General features: G+C 42.3%; 2 protein-coding genes across 12 annotated transcripts in view; both read right to left on the reverse strand.

Moving 5' to 3' along the window:
* RAD51B (RAD51 paralog B) overlaps positions 1-26,822 on the reverse strand; it is a 407,321-nt gene extending 380,499 nt beyond the window's left edge. For all 11 annotated transcript variants that reach the window (XM_066188243.1, XM_066188251.1, XM_066188247.1 and 8 more), the window contains exon 1: positions 26,764-26,822. The gene's annotated coding sequence lies outside the window, so the exon portion shown is untranslated. The remainder of the gene's footprint in view (positions 1-26,763) is intronic.
* Positions 1,699-26,851, reverse strand: TMEM229B (transmembrane protein 229B). The gene is made up of 2 exons (XM_066188256.1): positions 26,764-26,851; positions 1,699-5,965 (listed from the first exon to the last, which is right to left on the reverse strand). The coding sequence occupies exon 2, from the start codon at positions 5,937-5,939 to the stop codon at positions 5,436-5,438; it is 504 nt and encodes a 167-aa protein (XP_066044353.1). The 5' UTR covers positions 5,940-5,965; positions 26,764-26,851; the 3' UTR covers positions 1,699-5,435.
* Positions 26,852-27,783: the final 932 nt, after the last annotated feature.

Below are 27,783 nucleotides of genomic sequence, written 5' to 3' on the forward strand. Positions count from 1 at the left end.
TCTTAGAATAAAAAGACTGCCAATTTGGTTTAGACCTATGAGAAGTGCCAGATACAGAGATTATGGAGAGATGCTTTCAACCTGTCTAACTCTTGAAGGTTTGGGACTGTCACCATTAGTCCTTGCTCTGCCACCATTATCAGGAGTGCTTTTATCTCCCCCCCTCTACTCATCACAGTCCTTGTATGGTGGAAGCCCATCCTGGCTGTGCACTGGAGCTGCACAGCACACCCCATGCAATGCAGAGTGCAGTTGTGTGATGATAAAGACCTGCTCCAGAGCTGTAAAAAGTCACCTTCCACATTTGGTCTTCAGGGTCTCAATTAAACAGCTGAAATTTTAAACAAGTAAGAGCAAAAGTAAGATAAGAAGCAGCAATGAAGCTTATTTAGGATCTCTGTCTTGCTCCCTCTTAAGCATGGAATTAGGAGTATATTTTGTAAGGCAAAATGAATTCCTGAGTAAGTGTTCAGGACTAATTCAGGTCCTGAAGTGGTACAGCCAAATGGCAGCACACTCTGAGGTGTGTCTATTCTGCTTCTCAGCATGATTAACTCAGCAGGATGGAGCAGAGGACTATATGGCTTTTAGGACCTATATTGGTTTAATGAACATTAGCTTGCACATCCCAAGGTGACATATTTTTCCACAAAGTTGTAAGTTGGGAATCACCTAGAGAGAAGGAAGACTGGAGATTTTGAATGCTCCTTCTAGTTCAGAGTAAGTTCAAGCAATCATACACTTTGGGGCAAGCAAACAGCTGCGTTTCCACAAGTAGTGAAGATTTCAGTCCCAAAGCAGAACTTTGTATTTGAAGATGTGGTGCCTTTGGACACAAAGTAACCAGTGCACCTCCAGCCCCTGCCTAGGACTTCTGCCAAAACAGCACCTTTTCCTTCCACATCTCTGCTAGTTGCCCAGCGGTCAAAAGCATAGCAGATACGGGGGGCACCACCTGCTTCTGTAACTTCCCCTCTTGTTCACAAAGCAGTTTGACCAGTGGTGAAGCCCTTGATGGAGCAAACCCTTGCCATCCTAGAAGATGTAAGCTACTCCACATGGTACAAATTCACTGAGGTCTGTGGAAGTCTTGCTTGTGATGAGCCTGAAGTTCAGAGCCTTACAGCTCTGAAAATCAAAGTTCCCATGCCCAAGTGGAGACAGACCTGTGTTAGCATAAAACCTTAAGTGGTGCCAAGGCCCCTGAGCAGCTGCAGTGCTTGCTCCATTCTCTGGGACAGAAGGTGGAAGGAAGGGAATCTCCCTTCCCCAGCAGTTGGCTCAGGACACTCCAGGAGGAGTAAGAGAAGACAGGTTCAAAGGGAGGCCATTTGCCAAACAATGACGATTTTCATCTGTTCTCACCAGCTCTGTGACCCAAAAGGGTCTTCAGGTGCCAAAGCAGCTGGGTAAGGTGACACACATTATTAACAGCTTCTGGTTTGGTAAGGGGCCATATAAAAAGAAAAAATTCCTTTTACAACAGAGGATGGACCTCAGAGGGATTTGGCAGCTGCCAATGTGCAGGAAGGAAGAAGAGAGTATTCTCCCCCTCAGGTGGTTCAGCTGCATTTTGCAGGCAGAAGTGGAGGAAAAGAGCTCAGGTCTGCGAGTTTCCCATATTGCATGTATTCAGGGCCTAAGATAAACTAAAATAGAAAAACATTTGGTTTCAGTTCACATCTTGGTTGTGGCTCATGTTTTATTTACAGAAAGGGCAGAAGTTTCCATGAGTGAAGAAATCCCCTTTCTTTCTCTGCGAGTTCTAGAAAACCAGTCAGCAGCAGAGCAATGCTACTGAACTGAGGACTTCAGTCACCTGCCTCCTAATTCTCAAAGTAGCTAAAGCCCTGCAGTCTTTTTTTTACCTTTTATAGTCACAGGACTAGTCAAGCAAAATCTTGATTGGATTATTCTGCTTTAATTACAAAATGCACTCAGACCAAAGGCTCAATAGTACCTGCTACGTATGTACACATTTCTCTCAATTATAACACCAAAGACTAAAATGCCATCTGGTCCTGCTGTAGATAAAACATTCCCCTCTGGCAAGATCTTTGGAGTATGAACAGATACCACAGTAATGCTTGAACTGCCTCTTGTGTGACAGACACCAGACTCTGTATTTATTTATCACATACTTTGAGATCCTTTAGGGTGGACTGTACATGAGATAAGCAAGAGAACAGATGCAAAACTGGAACCTTGAGGAGTCCATATCCCACCACCCCCTGGAAAAGAAAGGCAGAGATCAGGGTCACTTTCTCTTTGCTGCAGTTAGGACAAAGTAGATAAATCACAAGGTTTTTTTATTGCTGGTGAACTCAAAACAGGCAACTTTAATCTACTGAGGAAGATACACATACAAACAAATGTTAGGCCTTGTGCGTTATTTTTCTTCTTAATGTAAATGCCTCTTCAACACCAGTCCAGCTCCCGAGCTCTCACTGAGCTGCCACTGAGATCCTGGTAACGTGCTCTGGGCAGTTCTGCAAGATGTTATTAGAAGCATCACATGTATCAAAAAAGGAGATTTTGCAGAAAAGACAAAAGCTCTGACAGCAGCCATGTTGCTCAGAAAGGAGAAGTCTGGCTAATCCTGCTGCATTAGGTATGTGGTATTATACATAATTCAATGATTTAAGAATTTGCCAGGTCCTTTTCTGTTTCTGGTGTGCAAGCTGCAAGTAAAGTGCACTTCTGGGTATAAATTACCACTCTATGAAGATACAATAGCTGGGTAGTACACGTCAGACACCAGTGGAAAGCAGACTACAACAGCTGTTTCAATGACACAGGCAATACGAATAATGCCCAGATGCTGCTGGGAAACCCTTCCATATTTTGAGCAGGTAAATATTACATCACTCAGCAAAACACAAATAAAGTGTCATTTATATGGGACCTTCTTAAGTACAGACGATAACAGACACGACTGCTATTGCATACCAGGTGAGCTCTGTGGCCAGCCAGTCCTCCACACCACATTGCTAACTCCTTTTAACCTTTCCAAGGAGTTTTGTAATAGCTAAGGAGAAAGCAGAAATCCTAGGATCCTTCTATAAAGCTGAGGGTTTTACATGATGTGGGGGTGGTGTAGGAGGCAGCACAACATGACATTTAAGCTATGCTGTGAGAGGACAACCCAGCTTTAGACACAGCATTTGATGATCATGACATAACCAGGGCCAAAATGGTGGGATCCCAACTCGCATCTGCACCTCGCAATTCTTGTTCTGCTCCAGTAGAGCTCATCAATGTTATCCCACATACAAAGATCTTTTTTTTTTCCTCCAGTTTCAGGTAACTATTTTGCCTGGGTCTATACTCCTGAGACCAACAAGGCTGATAAACTGCATACTGTTCCTCTGATTTCATAACACTGGCATCACAGCATCAAAAGAACTATCTGTTCAGTGTTTGTTCTCTTTTAATTTAATGAACTATAAAAAGGAAACTCTAAATACCCACCTAAGTATTCTCAGTGATTCGGGATACATTGCATACCCAGGGCAGATTTGATTAACTCCTTGCCACCACTGTTTTCATGTGTCCATTGCCAGCAATGGATGCCATGTGCAAAGGAGAAGGGAAGGAATAATATAATTGCTCTCTGTGCAATATAAAAAAGGATTAACACTGCCCTGTAAGAGCAGAGCTAAGAAACAATTCTACCCACAGGGCCAGCAATGCTCTTCCTCTCAGGACTGGCTGGACCAGGGCAAGGAGCAGGTTCATAGCTGAGCACCCCCTACCAGAGACAAGGGACATACACAGAACTGGCCTAACTAGTACCAAAATAAGAGTTGAATCTTACAATAGATTTGCATTTCAAGCCAAATTATCCCTGGTACAGCTCTGCTGACTGTGGTGAGCAGAACAAGAAAAATTAATTTGGCCTTATGGGACAACTCTGGCAAACCTTCTCCATAAATCAGTTCAGGAGTGAGACATCTGACAGCTGGAACCTCCATGTTTCTTGCTAACTTCAAAGGCCAAGACCTGACAGAGTAAATTACAAACTTGTGGCTACCACTATCAAACACCTTCCCTGCACCACAACTGTCCTTGTTCTCCATAAGTGTTCCCAATAGGTTAAATTTCAAACTGGTGCAGATAGGTCTACAGTGAAGCCACAGCAGTCCCTCATTCAGGCAGAGCATGGAGAAGTGCATGCTTTTCAGAGACTGGTGTTTTGGTTTTTGTTTGTTTGGGGCTTTTTTTAGTAAATGTATCAGGCAGCATGGTATATCTCTTGCTGCCTCCAATTTCTGTCATGACAATATGGTTGTGGTTACTTAAAGCAGAATTTGAGAAGAAAAAGCAACTCCACTTGATAACACTGAGCAGAACACTAGGCAGAACTGAGCCAAGGCCTGCTAGTGCTGAAGGAACATAGAAGTCAGTGCCAGAGGACCAAATCCTGGGTTAGCCACATGAAGGTTTTGACCTTCAAATACAATGGGCTGCAGCCAGACTAAGTCATTGACATCACCAGAAACAGGAATTCCTGGAAAGGAAGGCAGAAAAGTCTTGTGGGCTATACAGTCTCTACAAGGTTTGCACGACTGAGATGGGAGCTGGAATCTGCAGCAAGATCTGCTTTGGAGGGACAAAGGAGATGGGAAGACTTGCACTATTTCTTGCGCCTTTTGCCAAGATTCAGATAGCACAGATTATGGTAAAACTCACCTGGCAATAAAGGCCTTTATTAGAAAAAAAAAAAAAAGAAAAAATAAAAGAAGGGGAAAAAAAAAGAGAAAAAATTTCTAGTGAGTATCAGGAATATCAGGACTGAGATTTCAAAAAGTACAAGATCTGTATAAATTCAGCAAGATGTCCAGCACCGGATTATTTCATGGTGCAACAAAGAACCTGGGGAGAGGCCAATGGGACCTGATGAGGGGAACACCATCTACCTCCCCAGCAGACTGCCAGTCTTAGGTACTTCTCAACAGCAGACGGATTTTGCTTGTTCCTGCAGCATCTCAGGTCCCACGGGAGGTATTGGTTGCAAGCAAGCACCTGAATATTGCCTAATGGAGTAAGCCAATCACTAACTCAGCTGGCGTGTCCATGCCCATCCACTGATTAGGTGGGGTTTTTTTTGGATGCATTTCCGCTGTAGCATTTCTTTCTTCTTCTTTCTCCACTTTAAAGTTTAAGCAAAAGGACTGCTTTCATCAGTAATAAGTTAAAATCAGAAACAACCTAACTAACAAATAACTGATATCGGTCCTTGGAGCCCAAAGAGTAAAATCCATAGAAAATCTATTGGTTCCATTTTTTCCGGTATATCCCATGCACACCCCCATTAGAAAAATGGGGTTTATGAATCTTATACAGCAAGGAGCAGTACCTCAGAGCCAGAGCTGACTGTCTGTGGTAGAGGTCTGGGCTCTTTCAGATTGCTAAGTATGGGTCTAAGTCACTGCTCAATCCGTCTTCACATGGCCATTGGCCAAGCCAACGGGTGCGGTGGGGGCCCCGGGCTCAGCAGTCTCATCAAATCGTAAGCGCAGGGTGTTTCTGATCACCAGCTGCTCCATGATGAAAGAAGCACAAAACCATGGGATGGCATACTCTAGGGTGATCAGGCCCATGAAGTCAAAATCAAACTGGGAATAGTCCCATGGGCAGGCATTGAACTGGCGTAGGATGAGGCCAGTGGTGAACTCCCAGAGGTATGTCCACAGTGTGTAAATGAAGCAGCGCACTAAAATGTTGCACTTGTCTTTGAGATACAGATACATCTTCTCCACAATGAGGATGGAGGTGCCATAGATGAAGAGTGCCCACACACTGGTAACACCTGGGAACTTCCAGTTGAAGTTGACCACAAACTCCCAGGCAGCTGTGAACATCACCTCACAGAAATAGCCGTGGATGGCGTAAAGGTACCATCGTGAGAAAGCGGTCAGAGGTTCTGCCGCAGCCATTCTTCTGCACTCACCCCAGCAGCACTCTGAAAGGAAGAGGGAGAGAGAGGGAGAGAGGTGTCAACGAGGATGTCACAAGTCCTTATCCCCCAGACGGCAACACACAAACTTGTAACAAAGGATAAAACTGAGAAAGAAGTCACTCTCATTTTCACCACAGCAGATTTTAAGTCCTGGGGAAAGGTGGCACCTTAAAGGGCTCCATGACTCAGGATGGGCCTGAATAACATATACTGCTCTGCCTAAAAAATGGGATGCCACTGGTATTACATTGGCAATAAGGAGGGAGTTGATAAGTACAGGGGCTTTGCCAGGAGCAAGGTAGCAAAAGAATTCACTGGTTGCAAGTCAGCAGAAAAATACAGTCATCTCACAAGGAGTACACATCACCTGTTTGCTCACTTCAAGAAACAGCACTATACCTTACTTTTCTGATTCTACTGTGAAATAGATTAGCCGAACACAACATTGGAAAACTGGGCCTTTCCAGCTGTTGCCTACTGTCTCTATACCCAAAATGTTTACTGCAGTCTAAAACTGAGCTTTGATGGGAGCTACAAGGGGAACTGGAGGAGAAAATTCAAAGATTTCACACTTACAGACACCATACCTTGCACTCATTATTCACCTGAACTTTTATTTTGCCTGTTGAAGAACTCATCCATTGTATGGCTAGCATTTTTTACATCATTTTCTTATGGTGTCAGACTTCCTGATACCAAGTCAAAAAGCACAAGAGAGCCACTGAAATCCATTCAGATTTGGCTTCAGAACAGCAAATCACAAAGGAGAAAAATAAAAAGGAACAGCTGAGCCCAGAGAGGGGTAGTTAGTCATGATAAATAGGAAATGAGAACAAACTCTAAATGTTTATACAGGAAGAAATTGGTGAAGAGTTTTTGAAAAGGCACAATTTGCTTATCACTCAGCTGTTTCAGCACAATTAGCTTTTACACTTTCTGTAGAGATACACAAGTCTGCCATGCTACAGTCAATGACATGAGGTGATTATAAGATTATAATATTTTACTGAAGCCTTGCAAATTTATACCACAGGATGATTTTGACCTCTTTCATTCTTAGAAACTTACTCTTTCAAGTTGAGTTTCTCTGGACTCTTTATCAAGCACTTTCTCTGCACTTGTCAGTTCCATGGCACAATGTGCTAGGAAAAGGACCACACTAAGTTTTTGTACAGTCATTCCATGCCAGCTTGAAAGAGTCTGTTCCTGCCCTGCCCTGTAAACACAGTGCCTCTCTGTACAGAGTATTAACATGCATCTGACATTCTGATAAGAGATAAGAGAAACTTCTATAAGGAAAAACAGAACTATAATAATAAACATGAAGAAAATATGCGCAGGGGAATACTGAAAGTGAAAAGGACAGAGCTGTATCCATGATCCGCTCACACTTCTCTTAACCAGACACACAAACAACCAAAGCCTTGACAGTTCATATGATTTGGGTGCTTGGGCAAAGACCCATTTTCTAGTGGCAGAATCCATTTCACAAAGGACACTGAGCCATTATTACATGCTACAGAGAAAGGTCAACAGCACATAGTGAGCTTGTAGGTGAAAGAATAAAGACTCACTAGAGATTGCCTAATGTCTCCTGACAATTTAGTTCCAAGAAACCCTGCCAAACAGCAGAGGAGGTGAAACATGAGAAATATGCAGGAGGCACATGAGAAATATCCACACAGTCCATAGGAAGCTGATCCATAAGGACACTGCAAACCAAGGAGAGTTTGTCAACGCAATGTTTCTTGGTTAGTTTGCCAACACAGTTGATAAGCTTAGGACTCTGAATCCTCATATCATTACACCATTCAAATTATGTCAAATGACATAATTTCAAGAACAAGTCAAAAGTCAGAGGTACAGAAGTAAGGGAAAGCAGTAAGAAGGCGTCATGATTTAAACCCAGCTAGCAACTAAGTTCCAGACAACCACTTGCTCACTGCTCTCCGGTGGGATGGGAAGAAGAATCGGGGTGGGGGCAGGGGAAGTAAAACTCATGGGTTAAGATGAGTTTAATAATTGAAATGAAGTAAAATGTAATAATAATGTAATTAGCTCAGCTGGTTAGAGCATGATGTTAATAATGCCAAGATTTTGGGTTTGATCCCTGTATGCGCCATTCACTTAAGAGTTGGACTTGATGATCCTTCTGGGTCCCTTCCACCTCAGAATATTCTGTGATATTTCTGTAATATGTAATGCCATTATCCAGAGAAGAAAATGATTGTAAAGATTTTACTAGGTTGCCAAGGGATTGTATCCCTAACCTTGTAAGCCTAACCTTTTCACTTGTGATCCTTAGTTCTTGCATTTCTCTCTACAGCTTTACATGAAATGTATTTGAATTGTTAGCTGGGAGCACCCTTGTAATTTTGCAGATCTATTCACAAACTTGGATCAAATGCACAGAGGGTCCTTCACTCTCCTCCTCCATTTTCATTCCAAGGATCCCCTCACCAATTACTTCTGTTGCCCTATACCTCCCTACAAAAGCCAAAGACTCAAAGAAACATATCCAACAAGCCACGTCCTGTTCTACCCCCCACTATTTCCTCTGTGCAATGAAGATTTCTCTTTCCTGGTTCTACACCACAAACTTAATAAATATCTATTTACTTTCTGTTTCTTTTTTACTGTTTGCAAAATATTTAGTCACTACACCAGATGTCTAAAAATTGAATCAGGATCAGTTCTCAGACATCTACAATACAAGTTAACCCATTGCAAAGGCCACTGTTGAGTTCTTTTGAATCACATAACTTTCACCACAAGTGCAAAGAGACAAACATAAATGCACTGGCACTCTCTCAATATTTGCCTTCTCTACTGTCATGATTCCAGTGCGCCCAACCTCGATGCAAACTTCCTTCTTACAATATGGTTGCAAGAATTCTCACAGACTTCCTGTTGATTAGAAGCATCCCAAGACAGGGCAGATGCCAATTTATGGTAGCCCAAATATTACTGGTTCCACTGTCCTAGGCCTAAGTAAATCCACAAATCACAGCCCCTCCTGTAAAATACTTCATCCAAAATAAAATAAAAAGTACATAGTACGACATAAAGGGAATGGAGGATACATTTAGGGAGGCTATCACAAGCCACAGCACATCACTGCACAAACTGGGGACTGTCCAATTTAATGGTTACAAGTTACTTGAGCATTTACAGAACAATTAAAACTGCATCTTTTCCCAAGCATCTTATTTCCCAGCCACACCAAATTATTTGGTGTCTGGTAAGCAATACTGCACAAGAAGGTCTCAAGAGGGACATAAAGGAGAAAAGTGTTGTTCTGTTAGGCAGCAATTCATGATAAAAGAATCAAGCTGAAAAGCATTACATTAGTGGGAAAAGCATCCAAACAGAAGGCCAAGACTGGATTCAGTAAGAAATGCAGATCTGTGAAAAGCCTTAAGTAGATAATTGAACTTGGTGATGCAAAACTTTTAATAGAGTGACAGTAATACTGACCAAAAGGTTCTGAACGTATGGGAGATATTCAGTCTCCTCAGGAAAACAAACGACCTTCATCACTGAGGCACTTAAAATGGGATGGGCAGCAGCTTCCTGAAAATCAGAAACACAGCTGCCAGCGATGCAATTCTCAGCAGGGAGCAAACAACGCATGGAGACTGCTCATGGATGACCATGCTTGCACTGAGGCTGCTCACATTGTGCTGTTTTGGGGAAAATAGGGAGCTTCTAAACTCAAAGTTTTGAAATTGCTTTCCATCATCAGCAAATTATATTTCAAATAGTTAAAATCGAAATAGCTCCTCTAATACAAAGTTATTAGGAAGCCTAAGCTAGGCCAGCACAAATTTTTGCCTTCTTTCTCTAGTAGGACCTTCTTTTCCAGCTTGCTGGGGGAAAAAAAAAAAGGCAAATCTGTGGAAACCACACATGGACCTCCAAGAACACTCAGTCCTTTCCCTGACTGACCTGCCTGTGTGCATAACTCAGCTGGCAATGAAGGGGCAAAGAGCCCACTTCACCTACAAAGGAAACAAGCACAGACCTAACAGGGAAAGCATATGAAGGACTGAGTTTCTCTACAGAAATCTGGTTGCAGCAACAAGTTCATCGATGACACAAAGCTGGGAGGAGTGGCTGATACTCCCTAGTGCTGCACAGCCCTTCAGAAGAATCTCGACAGGTTGAAGATGGGCAGAGAAGAACTGCCTGAAATTCCTGTACCTGAGGAAGAGTAACTCCAGGCAAGGACAAGAGGCAATGGGCAGAAACTGATGCAGGAAGTTCCACCTGAATATGAGGAAGAACTTCTTTACTGTGTAGGTGATCAAGCATTTGATAGATTGCCCAGAGAGGTTGTGGAGTCTCCCTCACTGGAGATATTCAAGAGCTGTCTGGATGCAGTGCTGTGCCATGTGTTCCAGGATGACCCTGCTTGAGCAGGGAGTTTGAACCAGATGACCCACTGTGGTCCCTCCCAACCTGATCCATTCTGTGATCAGGGCAGGTCTTTGACTTATGGCTGTAAGTAAGCACCAAGATTACACTTTAATATTTTATAATTTCAGCTCTGAAATGGATATTAATAATCCTCTAGGTTGAGGTAAGATAAAGATAAAACTGACGCACCAGGCCAAGTAAGGAGAAAGGAGTTACAGACCGCCCCACTTCACGTGAGACCCCTCTGTGCAAGAGGAGCACTTCCACACTCACATTTGCTTCTGCAGGTGATGCAGCCTTGGCAGGCAAGAGGGAAAGGATCAGAAGATGGACTGATGGTAGACCAAGAAATAATGGTAGATTTGTCTCACACAAGCACTGCAGGGGAGACCTCAGTGTATGTCGCATTCATGCCTGATTAAGTTCTTGAGTACTGCCTGGCTCATTTTTTTTTCAAAGCTCTCCTTTGCAGTGGCTTTCTGCCCATTTCCCCACTAGCAAGCCAAACTGTGCTTAAAAAAAGTCTCATACATGTTGTCTTTCTTCCCTTTAATTGAGCAGAATTATTTAGATGCTCTTGATTAGTGTAATGAGACCTCCTCAAGAAACTCTGAATTAACTCTGAAGTGCTAATAAAAGAAAAATTCAAATAAAAACCTCCATGAGACAATTCCCCTAATGACTTCTGAGTCTATGAATTCTGTCAGCTAATGGATCAACTGCAGGTGAACTTGAACTACTGCAGCATGTTTCATATTCATAGTGCCCAGTTATTTCTGCAGGTTAAAAACTTACTGCACAGTATAACTTTACAAATTCGTATTTACTAATACTTAGTTCTATAGCATGCATGTTCATATTTCTAAGAAATGCATGAGGGATCTTTATCTTAGGGATAATTATGATATATAACCCTATGTTATATATCATAATTACTCTTAAATTTGAAAACGTGCAAAGGAGACACAAACACAGTAGGATACTTCAGCCTCTCCAAATGACAGGACCATGAGTAGCGGACCAAGCTGAAGTCCTCTCCCTGCCCACGAGCTGTACTGCCAATGTCCTCCTTCCTCAGATTTTTATTACCCAAACAGTACTTATGTAAAAATAACTGTTTCTCGTTACTTTTTAATTACTTTCATTGGCACATCATTGTAGCTACTGTGTTTTTTCTTCAGACTGGGAGAATCAGATGTGTATCTGCTTTTCTGCTTTAGCAAGGGTTACAGTACATACGAGAACGTGTTGATGAAAATTGATATGCATTTTTGGGCAATACCTGTTTAAGTGTAATTCTTCTTATTTTGCGTTTTCCCTGTGAGTAAACACCTAACAAGCATACCTTTGCAACCATGGACAATATTCAAAGAATGTATCTTACACACCATTACAAATAAAGGTTTACAGAACACTAGAGGTGCACAGAACACTAGGTACTAGATTTGGCCCCAAGACATTAGTTCGTCAGTGTTTAAAGATTTATACAGTAAAGTCTTAGTGGTATTTATGTGCTGAAGTCATAAGTCTGAGAAGATATTCATCCCTCAGGTAACTGAGAGCCTCAATTAACTGCGGCTCAGAAAATAGGATTTCAGCTGTGCTGAAGTGTGGAAGAGCTCCAGCAGATCGATTAATCAAGCCCTGCAATGAAGCTAAAAGCATGCCACAGACGTCTCCAAATAGAGACTCTCAGTGCTTTCAGGAAGGATCTGGAGCCCTTGGATTTTGGTCAGTTCTGAGTCATCTGTTTTTGCTGCTTCTTTGTCTGGACTTTTATGTCCACCAGGATGCACATTGTCTCCCTTCCACATACTGCAGGGTAAGAAAGCACAGTCTATTTCTTATCTGTATTTTCCCCTCATTTTTGTCTCTAGCTCCTTTCCCATAGAAGGCACATCATTTCCCCGCCACTCCTTGTTTTCTTGTTCCCTTGCCCAGTTCACTCTGTACCTGCTGGCAGCCTCTGATCCCTGTCTATCTCTCAAATCTGGTCCGAAGAGAATTGGAATACAGTAAAAAAGAATGACGACAAAAGGAGATTAAATGAATCCAATTACCAGACTAACACAAAGGGATGGGGAAGTGTAGTTCTTAGTGGTAATGCCTCTGTGGGGGCTGCCCAGAAGGTATCATTTCACAACAGAAAGGAGAAAGGTAGGGTTTTCTTGGGAAGGAGTGTAGACGGAGGTTGGCTTCTCAGAGGACAAAAAGAAGATATGAAGACATTGTTTAAAAAACTAGCTTTCTGACTATGGTGATCTCATGAATGGCAGTAGAAGTGCAGAAAGTGGAGACTCCATGTCCTGCCACACACATAAAGGAGATGGCATGTCCAGGAGACACAATCTGCTTTGAGAATCTGTATCAGCCATCCTTCAGTTTTGGGTGCTTAGTTGCTGGATTCACCATTATCTTAACCTGGACAGTTGACTTCTTTCTCTGCAGAAAGAGCAGACCCGAGTTCCTAGAACCCAGTTTTCAAAAAGTGACAGAGGTTCACACACCATGACTTTAGGCCTAGGTCTGAGCACTTACAGTTCACTGATGGGCAACTGCCTGACTGTGAGCTGGGCCCCTTCATATCAAACCATGCATTCAAGTACAGTGGCAATCAAAATTCATGTGTGTTTTCAAAAGCTTGAGCTTAACACATGATATTAGCTGACTGAAGAAAATCTGACATTCAAAGACAATAATGCAAATCATGCCTTACCAGCAACCCAAACCAGAGTGACAAATGGAGGGAGAGAATTTGTCCTGAAACACAAGAGTTTACAAGATTTTATCCTTTCTACTGTCACTACACAGCCAACACGTATAAAGAAAAGACAACATTATGGAAAGACATCATGTGTCACCCATCTTATGTGGTTTCTTACAGCTTTTTGGAATTCAGACACACTTGATTTTGGAAAGGTGGGGTTTTTTTCTTCTTAGCAAATGCCTCATCTTTCCCAAGTAAAAAGGAAAGCAAATAAACCATTCTGCTTCAACCTATAATAAAAAATTGGTCCACTCACAAAGGTCAGTATCAGTAACGAATAAATATGCTTAGCCCAGCACTTCTGAACAATCTTCATGAATAAGCTAGAATCAAGATGAAGTGGATGAAAGCCAGATTTGAAAAAAAAAAAAAAAGACAAAAATTCAAATATTTTTCACATTGAAAATAAAGCTTGGCAGACAAAAATACTATGATAAAGCTGTTAAGGTACCTAAAATTCTAGCTTGCTAACATACTGACACAATCCAAGTCGCTTAAATCTGTATTATTGACAGATTCAAAGTAGTCTCTCATTTGCTACAGGTAAAGGTCAAAGCATCATTTCATAAAAATGTTTATTTTATGGAAATTCTTGTTGCATATACACAACTGTAAAGAATTGTTTCCCTCTCCTTTTATTACTCTTCACTGGTGCACAAGCCTTTAAAAATTCCCAGAATTCAAATGATAGTAGGTAACTGGATAGTTTAAATACCTGCAGTTAGCAACTACAGTCACTCTTCATCTAGAAGGAACAGAACTGCTGCAGTTCATAAAGAAACCTAACATCTTGATCTAAGCTGAGTTTAGGTTTAAACCCTGCAAGCAGAAGGTACTGCATAAAGTCAGATGAAACAGGAGGGAGCACACTTTCAGGCACCTACAGGTTCATAGCTCGAGATTGTCATATGAAGAGTTTCCTCTCACTTTCCCCTTTTGGAAATCTCTTGGTGGCAATTCTACATCAAATAATTTTTCCTTCTCAATATATAATTTTTTCCTTCCTAACATTAAACTATTTCTGGGATGTCAAAGAATCAGGTCTCTGAAGTGCTATCTGCTACTCATTAGGCTGTGACTCCGCAAGTTCCCTCCTAGCACCCCTAGTGTAAAACTCAAGCAGTCTCAGAGTACTAAATTATCCTTTTTCACCAAAGGAATCCCTGTGGAGCTCCAAGGTTACCTCATCTACCTCATCTTTTTAATTTCACACAGGCATCAGAGGTAGAAACATCCTGAAAAGGAAGGGTAGAAGAGGATAAATCTGAGAATTCTACTGATCACCTTGTCATGTCCAGCAAGATCCTCAAGTAGACAACCAGCTGGAAAAGGTTGCTCCTCTAAGCAGTTTCCTAGAGTTTTTCCCACTACTGCCCACCAATTACCATACCGTGGGTATTAATCATGCTATCACTGGTTTGCAAAGTACGTAATCAGCAGTGGAAATACATTGTATGCACAAATAAATTAGTGATGAGTTTTGTAGTTTATTTTTCAGATTTATTTCAATTCAGCATCACTGAGGTAAATTTGTCTTCAAAGGCTTGTCAAATTTCTCTGTTCTGAATAGCAAGCCAACAAAACCTTGGGTTTTAGGGCCTAGTTCCTACACAGCAAACATACCCCCCCACTGTGTTGGGTACTTTCATTCCTATTTACATCTTTGCAAAAGAAGGCTGTCATTTTAAGCACTATTATTTCCTAAAGGTATCAGGAAGCTTATCATTCAAGTTACAACCACAAAGACACCATCTTCACACTCTATGCACACCTGTCATTTTTTTTCTTTTGTAAACCTGAAGCAGGAGATTCACCATAAACATCTAATGTTTATTACTCCCTTACAAGTCATTCATTTGATTATGTGCTGTGTGTCCCAAGAAGGAAGCACAAGAGCTTTCCCATAGGGAAAGGTGACTAAAACTCAATATTCTGAAAAGTGGCAAGTTGTACACTCAGGAGCTCTATTAAAAAATACCTAATAACCCAACTTCTGTGCTCCATGCAGAACTGGTATTTGCTAGACTATTTTATTTCTCCCTGCCATTCAAAGAAGCTTTTATCTCTTCAGCCATCAATTTCTTCACTCAGCATTGGTCCATAAGCTTTTGCTTTTGCATCCTACAGCTCCCTCCTTTTCCAATCAGTCAACTTATGAAGATACTGTTCCAGTAGTGTTTCCCAGCACTATTCTTCCAACTGAGATGTGCTCCCAGCTGCAGCTTCATGCACTTCAGCTCATGAGCCAGGGAGCTGGGTCATAAGGACGTCTCCTCAGACTAGACCTGATGACACCTTGGTTCTTTTCCTACTGTTTCTGAGTTTCTTATTTCCTCTCTCCCAAATCCCAGGACACTGGACTGTTCTCTAGTTTGGACTGGACCACAGATATCTGCTTTAATGAAGGCAAATCAATTTGCTATGTCTACATAAATTTGAATTCTATCTACAGCTGTATAGATATATAAAGATATAGAGATGCCTTCATATATTGTCCTATTTTATTTGCTGATTTGTCCTCTTCTCCGCTCTGCTTGAAGGGGACGGATCTTTCTCCTTATAACTGCCTCTTCTGACTGTGTTCATTTCTGTGCTGAGATGAGCTTTTACAAACACTATAAACACTACCATGGGATTTATCATACCTTCAACCTTCCAATCATTTATCACAGCTTCACTGTGTGCTCACTTCAGTCTTTACAGAGACACTCTGAAAACAGATCCATTTAATATTATCTTTATACCCTTCTTCCACATTTCCTTTTGTGACTGCAGTGTGTCCAAATGACCATGTCCTACTGAACAGTCTCCCCAATAAAACCAACAGACTCCTTGTTCCATTACTGGAAAGAATTTCCAAAATTAGTCTGCATTTAATAGTCAACCTAAGTGTAACACTTTGGGTTCCTTAAGACAGAAAAGTCTGCATGTATGTGCACAGGGCTGCTTCAGAATATTGTAAATGCCTGAAGTCCAGGAATTTACCTTTCATAGTACAGCAAGCCCAGATCATGAAATAAAACAACACCATAGCTTCACTGCTTTACAGATCTATCAGTTTATGGTTGAGATCCAACTCACATTCACCCCTTTTCTGAGATCCAATTTACACATCTAGCCCTCTGAAAAATTCTAAACCATCTCTTGTGAATAGCAGCTAACATGTATCTGCTTCAGGGCTCATGGAATGTAACTGCATCATGTTAATACCACCTACTTCTAAACACCTGAAAAAGGAATTAAGTTTCCACTTTAGAAAAGAAAGTCCTTAAGAACTGCTAACTCTAATCCTAAACTCAGTAAGGATGTAAAATACTACTCACCTCTTCACTCAACTGTCAGTCTGCACACAAGACATTTTTCACTCTGCTGCAGGAAGATGGTACAGTCGCAAAAGGTCAAAGCACAATGATAACAGGGGACTTGAATTTGAGTCCACACACACAGCTACTGCAGTAGAAGACAGAGCAATTTTCTTGCTTGTGTATTTGTATTTCATCTGTTTTATGTGCTTCGAAAAAGAAAATGTTACAAAACACACACAGCTCTTTCCTTATACATATTCATTTAATTCCCAGTGACTGACAAAACATTCTCAAAACTGAAACACAGGCACTAATTGGCCAAGATCCTTGGCCATCCCAGAAGAGAGACAAGATAACAATGTATTCTTTTACTTTGCCTCTGGAACATACTCTTTCCAGAATAGATAACTCATGTTGATGCATAATGCAGAAAGTTCATGTTCTCACTCTCAGAGCTTCCCTTTCCTTTACAGAAGTACTGATGTTTCTCTGGACAATTCAGACAGTACCTTTCACTGACCCTGAATTTCCCTCAACAGAAATATTTGTGACGGTCATGCAGGTGCCTTAGGAACATGTGGAGACACGAACGTGAAGAAAGAGGAGTTGGTTGCCCAGTGTCTCTGTCCAGCTGGGGTTGTGATGTGCACAGTCTTTCCCATTACAGGCTCCACAAGAAAATAAATGTGTGGAAACCTTTGAACCCCTCAGGGGAATCCCCGGGGCTTTGCCCTGGAAGAATGTACCATAGAGTCCCCCCACCCAGGCTGAAAGAAAAGACTTCCCCCAGGCCTGAGTGCCTACCCAAGTGGCCTTTCCAGAAGAGATGCTTATTGGGAATAGGTAGCAGCAAACACCATCTAAATTCCATAATTGCTACATAAATGCTCATGCCAGGAAGAATTAGCTACTGTAGATCCACACTACATTTTCAGTAACTTTGGTCTTACTGCTTTGGTCAGATCAGAGACAGAAACATGATACTCAACTTCAAACAGTTTCAAGCCCAAAGACGGCCTGAGTACCTGTAATTTACTGGTCCCCTTCCACCTCCCTGGCAAAATCAGCTCACTCAGTAACACCTACCACCTCTCCTTAGAAAAGGGACTATTGAGTTCAACAGACTTCACCTGGTTTCCAGAAGAGGCTTTATTTTTGAAGTCTCATGGCAGCCTAGTAGCTGAATGCTATGAAACACAGGACACCCTCAGCTGAAACACTGGAAGAGCCATTTACACCAGTGTCTTGGTTTACAAAACCCATGACAACCAGACAGGAGCATGTAAGAGGAAATGGCAAGACCACAACTTCCCACCCATGAGGTTCAGTTTGTTCTTAACACCTCATATACTTAATTTCTCTTTTTGCCAAGTACCCAGCTTCCACTAATTTCTGTCAGCTTGTCAGAGGAACTTTATTGCACTCTGCACCTAGTTGGAAAGACTCAGTTTCCCCATGAGGCCTGGCAAGTACAACCGGAAAAGAAAACAACTATGGCTGTGTCATCCTCTGCAGCATGGAGGCAAACCTGCCATCCTGGAGCCTCATCCACAGGCAGTAGAGGCTTTTCAATGGATGGATAATTCAACAGGCTTCCTTCCACTGAACTGTTACCTGGGGCTTTACCTAGCTGCCATGTAGTTGTGCTTTTGTATTTAGACAGGGGAGAGAAGAATAAGAGAATCTCAGAGTAGTTTGGGTTGTGAGGGACCCCAAAGATCATCCAGTTCCAACCAGCCTGCTGTGAGTAGGGGCACCTTGCTCTGCACCAGGTTGCTCAGAGCCCCATCTAACGTGGCCTTGAACACTTCCAGGGATGGAGCATCCACAAATTCTCTGGGCAACCTGTGCCAGTGCCTCACCACCCCCCACAGTAAAAAAGTTTTTTTTAATATCCAGTCTAAATCTACTCTCTGTTTAAAGCTATCACTCCTTGGCCTATCACCACATGCCCTCGTAAAAATTCCCTCTCCCACTCTCTTGTAGCCCTCTTTAGGTACTAGAAGGTGCTACAAGGTTTCCTTCTCAGAACCTTCTGTTGCCCAGGCTGAACACTCCAGCTGTCTTAGCCTGTCTCCACAGGGTAAGTGCTCCAGCCCTCTAACCAACTTGATGGCCTTCCCCGGGACTCATTCCAACAGGTCCATGTCCTTCCTGTGCTGGGGATGCCAGAGCTGGATGCAGCATTCCAAGCAGAGTCTTATGAGGGCAGAGGGTCCCACTACAGACCCCTGAGGTGCACCATTTGTTCCTTGACATCCACTGATTTGACAAGTACCCTTTGGATGCAAGAGTCCAGACAATTCCTCATCCACTGAACAGTCTACCCATCAAATCCATGTCTCGCCAAGTTAGAGAGGAGGATATTGTGGGGGATCATGTCAAAGGCTTTACAGAAGTCCAGATAAATGATGCTTGCTCCCTTCCACTGATGGAGTCACTCCATCATAGAAGGCCACTGGGCTGGTCAGGCAGGAATTGCCTTTGGTGAAGCTATGCTGGCTGTCTTGAATCACATGAGTGTCTTGCCCCATTAATGACTGGCCACAGAGTTCCCAAACTGGAAGGGCTTTCCCAGGGTCACACTATTTTCTGCCCAAATCTTCATTTGTGGTGCCCTTAATGAAAACTTATGTTTTCAGCTTTCATTCTATGATTTCAAGAAAAGTTTAAAGATACACTCTAACCAACTGTTTGTTATTTTAGGAGGCACTGTTATTTAGCAGTGGCTGTTTAAGCAGTGAGGAATTGATCCCTACTTTGAGCAGACACTGAGCTCTCACTGACTCAAATGCATTTCTGACAGTGACTTGTTTGTTTGCCTCCAGTAATCTGCGTTACACTATTACTGCACCATGATACCATTCTAACAAATTAATTATTTGCATGACACGGTTTTACTAGATTTTGAATTTCATACGAACATTTCATACACACATGCACACAGAGGTGAAAACTTATGAATGAATTTCAGGCACTTAACAAAGGTACCTTACAAGCTTTGCTCCCCAACAGGCTCCATTTGTAGTTACTAGAGCCTGCAAAGGCAGCTAGAGATGGGCACATTCTGAAAACAAAAGTGGAGTTTGATCATTCCTGATGCCATCTTTCCTGCATCTTTCCAATACCTTCTTAGAGGTGCTTAAAGCATGTACAACACTGATTTATTCACCTCTGTGAAATACTTAAGGTCACATAGGGTAATTTCAGGTCTTATCACACAAGACCTTTTTCTTTATCTTGCTTTCACCCTGGGCAACAATAGGCACCTCATGCCTCTGGGCAAAATGCCAGTTTAACAAAGATGCCAGTTCTCATCTGTGTGTTGGGCACTGTCTTGTATGAAGACTGGAAAAGAATTCCTCAGTTTTAAGTAAAATGGTTTGATACTGCTCACATTGGACACCAAAAATAGCCCTCTTCAAAAGCCCCAAACCTTAAATTCTTTTTAAACCATCTTTAAAACCTGCTCAACAAACAGAGCATCAGGTGACCCATACCAGATAGAACCAGAGAGGCACCATATGTTTTCTTGTCCATGTTTATTTAAGGTGCTTTAGAGTTGCCATTTTCGTGCCTGAATTGTGCATCCACTATTTGCAGTCCTGGAGACACACACTCTGGTCAGCTATCCATTCCTTTTTAGATGTACAGAATCCTGCAGCATACCAGGATTTCTATGGCAATCACTAGATATTAAGCAATACACTTTTGGTAAAGTAAGAAAGAATGTAAGTTTTTGTCTCCTGCTAAAATAACCTAAATATCATTCCATAGTCTTGATACATGCAATAACAAACCCATCACATTACACATAGACCAAACAGCACTATCTGAACAACAATTCATAGCAATGCCAAGGTGTTCAAAGTGTTAACATTTTCAAGTGTGCTTGTTTTGCATAGGCTTGTACTAACTTAGAAGCCAGATTACACTGCAGCTAAGCAACTTGCTTCACTGTATCTTCACTGTCTCTGAAAGTTCCCACAGCTGTAAAGATATGCAGAGTTTACTTAAATATTACATATGCAAAGTGAACTTTTAAATGAATGTGTCTCAGCCAAGGTAGTGCTGCGTATGTAGCACACAGATAAAAGTGCAGCAGTGTACATCTGTGCCTGAAAAGAAATGGAGGGTGGCTTTTGCCATTCCATGCTGATAGCAGTTTTCTTGGGTATTTTCTATGTCTAAGTCACCCTTCTGAGTCACCTGCAGTTAGATACTCTGGCAGCACAGTAGGAGATGCAAAGTTTTGCACTGCATCCACAACATTGACAGACCTTTCTTCCTTCTCCTGCTGAGTTTACAATGACCGGTGTATAAAAGAAAAAGAAGCATATTCTTATGCATGAAAGCAGCCCCCATTCAGCAGCCTTCCCTCACATTTTCCCTAGTACAGCCACGCCATGTAAAAAGTTCCAAGAGTCTGGTAAAAGTAGATTGGACATTAGAGGATGCTGAAAAAAAGTGAAGCTCTTCTACAGAGCTGCATGAAGACTCAGCAGTCAAAAAGCAGGGAATGTTAGAGATCCACTCCAACTTTCATCCTGGGAGTACTAAAACTAAAATATCCACTAGACTACAGTAGCTCTCCCAAAGCAATTCTAAAAGGCATTGAGACTGATAGACAATACAAAGAATAGAAATTTTCAGTTCGCCCTAAGTTGCTAGATAGAACTTAAAGACTAACTAGCAAAAAAAGAAAAAAGAATGCAAAAGTATGCACACAGGATGATAAATGTAGCCGGAACCAGTCGATAAACAGAAAAGTAGGAATATACTAGGGGTTTTGGCTAGTTACGTAACAAGAAGCGCACACACATACCCAAAGAAAAGTCCAAGGAATGGTCATATCAGGACACTCAGTAACTACAACCAGAGACCCCTTTAGATGACCCTCCAGGACCATAAAAGGTCTTCCAGTAGGAGGCAGATGAATGCAAATGAGTTCTAGGGAAAGTGATGTTTATGTATTAGTTAGGAAGTACATTGTAATGAATGTAAAATCAGGATGGAATAAATACCCTGTGGTAAAGTTTCATGGTACACATTTGATTAGAGGAGATACCCTCTGAAAGTGTCAAGCACTGTAATAAAGAATGCCTGCTTTCTAATATTTCAAATTGTCTTAGAAAGTTTATTTTCTATCCGATTTTGGTATCACTACAACAAGGAAATGAAAAAAATAGAAGACAGGACTCAGATGGAGAAGCAAAAGGACCTTCCTAAGTCAGCACCAAGGTGGATACATAAATGGGTTGTTGAGCATCTGTACTGCTTCACGAAGCAATATGCAAACTGATGCAAGCCTTGTAATGTGCTATGCTGGCCCTAAGAGAGGCGCAAGGGGCCAACAGTGCAGTGAACTAACACAGGACTGATGAAACCTCCACTTTATTACTAGGTTTGCCATGATCTGCAACATGACCTTGCACATGTCACTCCACCTCTCTGTGCCTCTGACTGCCATCTGGCTGATTAGCCTAAACTATTTGGTGTGAGGGCTGCATCTAATTATAGACTGGGCTAGCAGGTAGCAAAAATAGTTACCTATACTAACAAAAGTCATCAGGAAAACTGAAATACAAAGAGCAACTGCATCCAGTCACTAGCAGAAGTGCCAAATTGAGGTGTGGTCAAAAAGGCTGCACAACTAGGCAGCTCTTAGCACCAGTCTCATTTGCTCAGTCATCTGTGTCACATGGATTCCCAAGTTTACCAAAGTATTTCTATCAGGGATCCTGAAGGTGCATCTTTAAGCCAGATACAAGCATTTGTACTTAACAGCATATTCAATAAGCTTCTCTGTACAGCATTTAAGAGTGAGTAATTAAAGGAAATATTTCTGCAGTAGAGTTGCTCATTAGCAACCTAATTAGCCTTCTGAAAATAATTAACATTCCTTTCTATAAAGGGAACAGATGATCCATTACATCCATTAGACAAGCAGAACAAATGCTGAAGGTAAGGAAGATTTCTTCAGGGAGACAGCAAGAAAACATCCAGCAGTAGTACTAGTAAAAAAGAAGAGGATGAGGCACAAATGCTTGTGAATCATGAAGACTGGACAATGCAAGTGTGTGTGCAGAACTAGTGTGTGCAGAACTGCCTGATGTGTGCATGCAACATTCAGTTGAGCATTTTCCTTCCCCTGCCTCTAGGACCCACTGGTAATCTCATCACTAAGATGCTGAAAAATTCCACTTCTAACTTGTTTTGAAAGCCAGAATTAATCAATCATTCACAGTCAAAAACAGCTCTCTCCACATGCAAAAATTCCCCAAGGGTCATGTATTTTGACTATCAAAGCACTCTCAAAATGGTCATTAAAATAAAGCATGATTTAATGTCAGATACAGGGACAAGTGAGCTGGTATCTATGAACAGCACAAAGTTCACCTATCAAGTTTCACAGAGGGTGTTTGACCAGTTAACATAACCTGGAAGAGTTAACGCTAACTGGTCAAACATATGTTTCCTGACCAGTGCATGTTTGAGATCGGCTTGGCTGCAGAGTCACATCATCAGTGTTGTGGGATGTGTGTGGGATTTCTGTCATATACAGATGACAGAAAGCAAAGGACAGAGGTCACTATATCACTGCCTGGTGCAACAAGAACTGTGGTATCGGTATAGCTGGATGCACTGTTCCAATGCAGAACAACAGATAAAGGAGAAATGAGCTGAGCTTCTAAACATCCACATATTCAGGTAACATAGCAAATGTAACAATTGGTGAAAATGCAGCTGCATTTTCAGCCAGTTCCATGTTTGATACATACTTACATTTCCCTGGCAGGAAAGCTGAACACTCATAGCCTTCAAGTGTGATTGCAGTGAGGGCAAAGCTCAGCAGCACAAAAGCTTCCATAACTACATCACTATGGAAACCACAAATCCATTGTGTGCTCTGTTTGTCTACTTCTTTCACTGATAAAAAACAAAAAAAAGGTATGCTTCCAGTTTATCACCTTTCCACTTTGGTCAAGACCATAGGATGACAAACACATTTTACCTTCTTCAGAAGCAATCAACCCTTTCTTCCTTTGCAGCTCTCTTTGTGAAATCTACCCAGCCTCTCAACCCAGCAGGGCAGTCATTCCCCTCAGCATGCTTCCACCACTTTTTTTTTAGTGAGGACTCTTCTTCAAGTGCAGTCTGGGATTTTATCTTATCCTCCACATTTTCCCTCAGCATCTGGACTGGGACAACTCCAAAGGTGACTCACTCTAGGGCATATCCAGCTGGCTGACATAACGAGAAGCTGAAAACTGTTCTGAACACAAGCTACAGTGTCTTGTTTTGACAGAAGCAACATTCCCTTCCTTTCCAAGAAGCTCTTTAAGAACATTTGAAGTGCTCTCAAAATGCAGTAGGGCACATTACAAGACAGCTGTAAATGCAAAGGTTGAACTTCTGCTTTAAGAAGCCCATAATTTCTCCAGTTGTTGCTAGTTACAGGTAGCTTTTCCCACACTAAAACTCAGAATATATCTCAGCAAAATGAATACATCTAAGCAGAATACATCTAAGACTGAAAGCCAAGAGCAACTCTTGCAGTTGCTCTTCTGCAGAGTGATGCAGAAGGAAAATGGGGAAAATGCTCAAAAATCTGCAATGTGGTATGGACAGTGCAGCCTGGGTATGTGAAATGGCAGAAGGAACCTTCATACCATCCAGTGGGAAGAAAAAAAGCAAAAAAAGAGTTAAAACCCCTCTTTATCTAAGTACGTGCATTTTATGCTGAAGAACAGCTTCTGAACAAACCTTCAGCAACATTTTTCTCTCACAGTGGGCACCTCTTACCTGAGCCCACAGCAGTTCATGCAAGAATAGGAGAAGAATTGAGCCTCTGCAGTTCAGTCAGTCTTCAGTGCCTCTCAAATTCAACTGCCAGCTGTATTACATAAACAAATGCCTACTAGTAAATGAGTTGAGAAAAACTATGCATTACAGATGTTCCCCAACAGCCATTCAAATACACTCATCTCCACTAGAGCACTCTGCATGGCCAGAAAAATCCTACCTGTGCTCAGGGAACTTTTAACAGAGGACAGTTTGGCTTCTCAGCCAGAGGGAGCTAGGAACAAACTGACGTAGTCTAAGTTCTCTTACAAAAACCAAAGCAATGCTACACAAAAGATGCAGCTCTCCCACCTCCCTTTTGCAAAATGGGCCAGAGCAGCCAGGGCTTCCATCTTGCTCCTAATTCATTACCCTCACCTCACAGACAATTCCAGGCTGGCATTACCAGATGTATCCCAAGTTCATTGGTGTTACAAGTATTCCTACCAACAGCCTGTGGGGTGATAAGAGGTTACTTCTGTGCCCTCAAGGATGAGGACAATGAATAATGCCCAAGCCAGTTTAATGAAGGACAAGCTCAAGAGTGGTGATCAAGTCTGCAAGGTCTTGTCCCCATGGCTTTGAAAGCAGATCTGTCTGCATCTCCAACAGACAGCATCCTGAACAGCCTGAGTGGATGGAAGCTACAGGAGGCATTGCAGGAATGAATAATTCATAGTCTTGCTCTGCTGCCAATGGATCTGTGTTTTCTTTTGCCTATACAGTGCTCAGTTTTTGTTTTAACAGTAATGGGAGACTTCTGCACTACATTCAATGGTTCTTGAGGACAGGCAAGAAGCAGCATTTGCTCTACTCACAGCAATAGTATCACACACCAGAGTACTTGCAAGACACAGCTTTCTTCAGAAATACTCATGACTGCATCACTGACATAACAGCTGGACTCATACAAAGCTCAGTCCATCATCAGCTGCCTTCTCAGGAAAGCCACTGACACTTGTTTTGTTATAACATTGCAGCACTAGTCTGGACTTTGCCACTCAATACATGACACTTGGTGACCAACTGAAGCCCTGTAATCAGCTACACAATGGGCACCAAAATCACAGCTGGGGCTCTAGGCAGGAGCTGACCCTGCTTAGCCATGCTGTCAGCACTGCCATAATTAAGTCCACTGCTTTCCTTCAGCATCTGACTGTTCCCCAGTCTCAGAGAGGACCAGGGGTCTATCAGCAAGCATACCCAGAGGAGTGGGTACAGAATAGTCCAACACAGGATCTCCTGGGCACTGCAACTAGGAGAGGATAATTGTCGCTCTAACTTTGTCTGCTTTTCAGTGTTTATATTTTGTTCTCACGCAGCTTCAAAAAAACAATGTATATTTTTTAAAATTTATCTTTTTGTTTACATATTTCTCCTCTGGGAGGAGAAAGGTGACTGATGGTGGTCTTCACCAACAAGGTCAAAGAGGTGGCAACCTATGTAGCCAATCTTGTGCCTTCTGATGATTTTGTATATAAGTTGGAGTCAAAAAATTAAAGATAGAACTTTCCTGCTGACCTTCCTGCTGCCTGCCTCATTCTTTCATGTCCCAAAGTGTGACAGGTAAAGAGACACCTGAAACAGGACAGAGGGAGGAATGACAGTGCTACATGTATCTGAAGTTTATACATGTAGCATCTACATATTCAAAGTGAGTTCCCAGCTAGAAATAAAGTACTGTACACAACCTACCCAGGAAAGCTGATCCACAATAGGGAAAACAATATTGTAGCCTGAACCACATCACAAAATGCAGACACAAAGAGCATGTCAAAAATACTGCAGGGTCTGGAAAGTGTTCTGGTCCCACAGTGTCCACCCCACTAACCAGAATCAATATAAACTTTTGCTCTGGGATATAAATCACCCTTCCAAATTGATAGCATTTTACATGCACCCTGTGGAAGTGTAACTGATTGCCACAGCATACAGGAGAGTGGCAAGATGAGGCTAAGAAGATTAAGTAGAGTAACACACTGGTGAATCAGGTGCAGGGACTACACTGCCTGTTAGGGCCAGGAATAGATTCCTCATCATCCGACTCACACCTGTGCTTTCACAGGAGAGAGCAACCCCCTGCTCTTTACCTACTGCTCTGGTTTAGCTCAGAGATACTGCTCCACTGTCCTGATTGCTTTAACTGCCTAAGGCTAAGCGAGTGTGATGTTTTAAAGAGACAATAACACTGAAAAGTTTGGCTGAATAAATTACTAGCAATCAGAATGATGTGACTCACGGCAGACAGAAATCAAGGGTGATGTGTGCAACTGGCAATCTTACACCTCCAGAAAAGAACTTGAGGTTTAAACCGATGGAAATAACTTCGCATTCTACATACTTCAATTTCGAAGGTCCCATCTACAATGCAGTCAGCTCAGACAACTCAGACAGCAGTACTCAGACAACTACTGTTTTTCTGGTTTACAAGTGCAGTCCCACCAGTTTTAGCCTCCAGACCTTACCTTTTCCCGGGAGGGATCCTGGAGCTCTCCCACTCTTTGGCCAGCTCCTAATTCACAACATCCGCAGGTAGACTAGACTGTCTCCAGCAAGTCCAAGGGGTTTCAGATCCCAGTTGTTTTCAGCCCAGCTGTGTGTGACCAACAGCTAACACAGCAACCAGACAGCTTTCCTAAACCAAAAAAATACATTTTAATCTTAATACAGCACAATGCAAGAGACATTTTAAACACTGAAAAATCTATGTGTATGGAGAGCTTAGCTGCAGTACATTGGGTCCTGGAAGACCTGACTTCTTCAGAGCTGCCACACAGCACCTGTATCCTGCCCCTTGCCCAGGGCGGCACCCTGACAGCTGCCACTCCTCGGGTGAGGCTCAGCCTCTCTGCTCTCCACTGTCCTTCTGGATCTCAGCCACAGCAAACACACAGAGCAACTTCACTGGAGTCAGTGACCAAAGGTTCACTGCTACCATCTCAGCCAAGGTCTCAATTAACCCTTGGAGGGTCTGCCAGAAATTGCTTTACCTCTGTTTTCCCCATCAATGTCTCAATTTTTAAAGTAAGTTTCACTGCTGATACCTTTCCACCCCCAACCTATCTCTCCTAACATTGCCTCCTTATCTTCCCCAATCTCCTCTCATCCTCATTTCTCCAACCATCACACTTTTCTTCTCTCTTCCCCATTCCAGGACAGAGTGTGGACTTAATGTAAGGAGGCCCTTGCCACTGCCACTCACCCAGCACCCCAACCTGTTCCTGGGGGCACTGGCACTGACATCCCTGCTCCAGTGATCTGACTGCCTTTCACCTCCATGTTGGGCTCAGGCAGCACAGCTGCATGATCCAAGCAAGTGGAACCCATGAGCTGGGACTCTCCTTCTCTTCAAATGCTGACATATAGGATGCCACATTCCTGATTTTCACAGAAGTCATGTCTCCAGGTGACAGCTTCAACACGCAAGTATCCAACACCTCATTTACATCAGCCTCACAGATCTTACCCCCAATGGCTTCTCTGTA

The sequence above is a fragment of the Chamaea fasciata genome, unplaced genomic scaffold (assembly GCF_029207755.1).
Source record: "Chamaea fasciata isolate MVZ Bird 193981 ecotype frontalis unplaced genomic scaffold, bChaFas1.0.hap1 SCAF_7, whole genome shotgun sequence".
NCBI lineage: Eukaryota > Metazoa > Chordata > Aves > Passeriformes > Sylviidae > Chamaea > Chamaea fasciata.